The sequence below is a fragment of the Chenopodium quinoa genome, unplaced genomic scaffold (genome assembly GCF_001683475.1).
Source record: "Chenopodium quinoa cultivar QQ74 unplaced genomic scaffold, ASM168347v1, whole genome shotgun sequence".
In the NCBI taxonomy this organism is placed as follows: Eukaryota; Viridiplantae; Streptophyta; class Magnoliopsida; order Caryophyllales; family Amaranthaceae; genus Chenopodium; species Chenopodium quinoa.
The window spans coordinates 3,900,588-3,903,100 of NW_018744593.1; the positions used below are offsets into that span (position 1 = coordinate 3,900,588).

Below are 2,513 nucleotides of genomic sequence, written 5' to 3' on the forward strand. Positions count from 1 at the left end.
GATCTCAATATCTCCAAGCTTCACTGGAATTGAATAGCTACCTGGATCTCCTAATTTCTTAGGGAGAGTGTTCTGCAAAATAGCACTGCACTCTGCATTCAAAGCAACTATAGTATTCTCTTCTAATTTCCTCTTGTTAGATAGCATATCTTTTAAAAAATTTGCATAAGAAGGCATCTCAGATATGGCATCTAGGAATGGAATATTAATATGAAGCTTTTTGAGAACATCGAGGAACTTACTGAACTTTTTCTCAAGTTTAGCTTGTGCTAATCTTTGAGGAAAAGGAACCTTAGGCATATATGGAGCAGGTGGCTTTGGTGGTGCTTCCTTTCATGCTTCCTTTCATGCTTCCTCGACTCTAGCATCTTCTACTTCCTTCTCACTTGCACCCACTTCTTCAATGACCTCTCTTGATGGCTCCTTGGTAGGAGGATCTTCCAACTGCTTTCCACTCCTCAGGGTGACGACATTCATTTGGCCTTTTTGAGATTGTTCAGTCTTGCCCGGGAAGGTTCCTGGAGTCTTTAGGGCTTGGCTAAATTGGTTGGCCAATTGGCTTATCTGATTCTCCATAAGTTTACCCTGAGCCTTCAACTGTTGGATAGAGCTATTTTGATGTTGGATGGCACTGTTTGTTACGATTATAAAGCTCTCTAATGTCACCTCTAGGCTTGATTTCTGAGGTTGTTGTTGCATTGGTTGGTGGGCATTGGGTGTTTTCTGTTGGAAACCAGGTGGTGGTTGGTTGTAGGTGTTGGGTGGAGGTGGTGGTGGGGGGTTTTGTTGTGCTTGGGAATTTTTGTATGAGAAGTTAGGATGGTGTTTCCATCCTTCATTGTAGGTGTTGGAATAAGGGTCATAAGGCCTCTTTGGGTTAGAGGAGTAGAAAGCATTGGCTTGCTCGATTAACATCTCTTCCGTATTCTGCGAAATCTGTGGACAATCTGGAGCAACATGACCCTGCACATTACATAACAGACACAACTCCTGTGGGGTGTTAGAAGTTCTTGCTTGGAACTTATCAAACCTGCTTGTTAGTGCCTGCATAGAACTAGTTAGCATAGTTAAAGCGTCAAAATCAAGTTTACCTCCCTTTTCACAGTGTTTCGACCTCTAGGATGATAGTTATCATTGGCCGCCATCTTCTCTATGAGCTCCCTAGCTTCAGTGGGGTTCTTTATCAAGAGAGAACCTCCTAACGCAGCATCTATGTAAATACGGAACTCATGAGTCATGCCATTGTAAAAGGTCTGCATCAAAATCCAATCTGGAATGCCATGGTGAGGGCATTGTCTCTGCAATCTTTTAAATCTCCTCCAAGCCTCATAGAGAGACTCATCATCTGACTGCTTAAAAGTTTGTAGGTCATTCCTCAATCTTGTAGTCTTCTCATTCCCTAAAAACTTCACTAGGAAGGCCTTCACTAACTTGTCCCATGTATCGAACGAGCTAGTGCCTTCATCTCTTAACCACTCCTTTGCCCTGTCTCGAAGTGAGAAGGGGAAAAGGCGTAGTCTGATTGCATCATCTGTAACACCATTCAACTTCATAGTATCACATTTCTCTAAAAAGCTATCTATATGACTTACGGGGCAATCATGTGGTAGCCCTGCGAATAAATCATTGGAGATGAACTGTATGAGCTGTGGCTTGAGCTCGAAGTGCTGAGCCGTGATTGGTGGTCTTATGATGCTTGAAAGGACTCCGGTAGTCGTATCAAGAATACCGTACTCCAAGAGGGATTTCGTTGGTTGGTCTACCATGTTTCTCCTGCGTCTGGTCCTTGTTCTCCTTCTTCTTATAGTTGCCTCGATCTCAGAATCAAATGGTTCAAGATCATCTGAACCTGAGCGTCGTGTGGGCATGCACAAGAAAAACTAGAGAAAAGTATCAAAAACACAAGGGAAAATAGCCGAAGCAACAAAATAAACTTAGTAAAGATGAATCACAAATAATTCTAATGAAACCGTTAGTCCCCGGCAACGGCGCCAAAATTTCGTAGGCGTGTCGCGTACCTATCAAAAATAACCTAAGAGACCAATACTAATGTAGACTGGCAAGTAAGGGTCGGATCCCAAGAGACTAAGGTTCAAAAATAATTAAATAGACACGAATTGCTACTAAGCAAGAATCAATTATAATCAATTATCTACGGAACTAAGTATGAGAAGAGTTCGAAAATAAACTAAATGAGATGATTAAATCAAGTACTTCAAACATCCAAGATCTAGTTTCACCACAATTATTATCGATGCAATTGTAATTCTACCCTTAACATACGATTTCAATCGAACGGGGAAAAGTAAACCCTAATAAATACCACGGATCTCTCTCGAGTATCAATGGCTTCCCTAACATACAATCAATCCTATTCTCATGGTATCATGCATATTAAAGACATTAAACACATTACTCTGACTTCCCAATTATCAAACATAACTACTCTCGTGATATGAATCAAACCCTAAATTAATTTACTCAAATCCGTTTATACCCAACTCTCGCTGTGA

At 41.1% G+C, this 2,513-nt stretch overlaps 1 protein-coding gene across 1 annotated transcript; it reads right to left on the reverse strand.

The window, feature by feature from the left end:
- Positions 1-345: 345 nt before the first annotated feature.
- Positions 346-1,766, reverse strand: LOC110699834. Its single transcript, XM_021877345.1, has 2 exons — positions 1,092-1,766; positions 346-1,044 (listed from the first exon to the last, which is right to left on the reverse strand). The coding sequence occupies exons 1-2, from the start codon at positions 1,764-1,766 to the stop codon at positions 346-348; spliced, it is 1,374 nt and encodes a 457-aa protein (XP_021733037.1).
- Between the last annotated feature and the right edge of the window lie 747 nt (positions 1,767-2,513).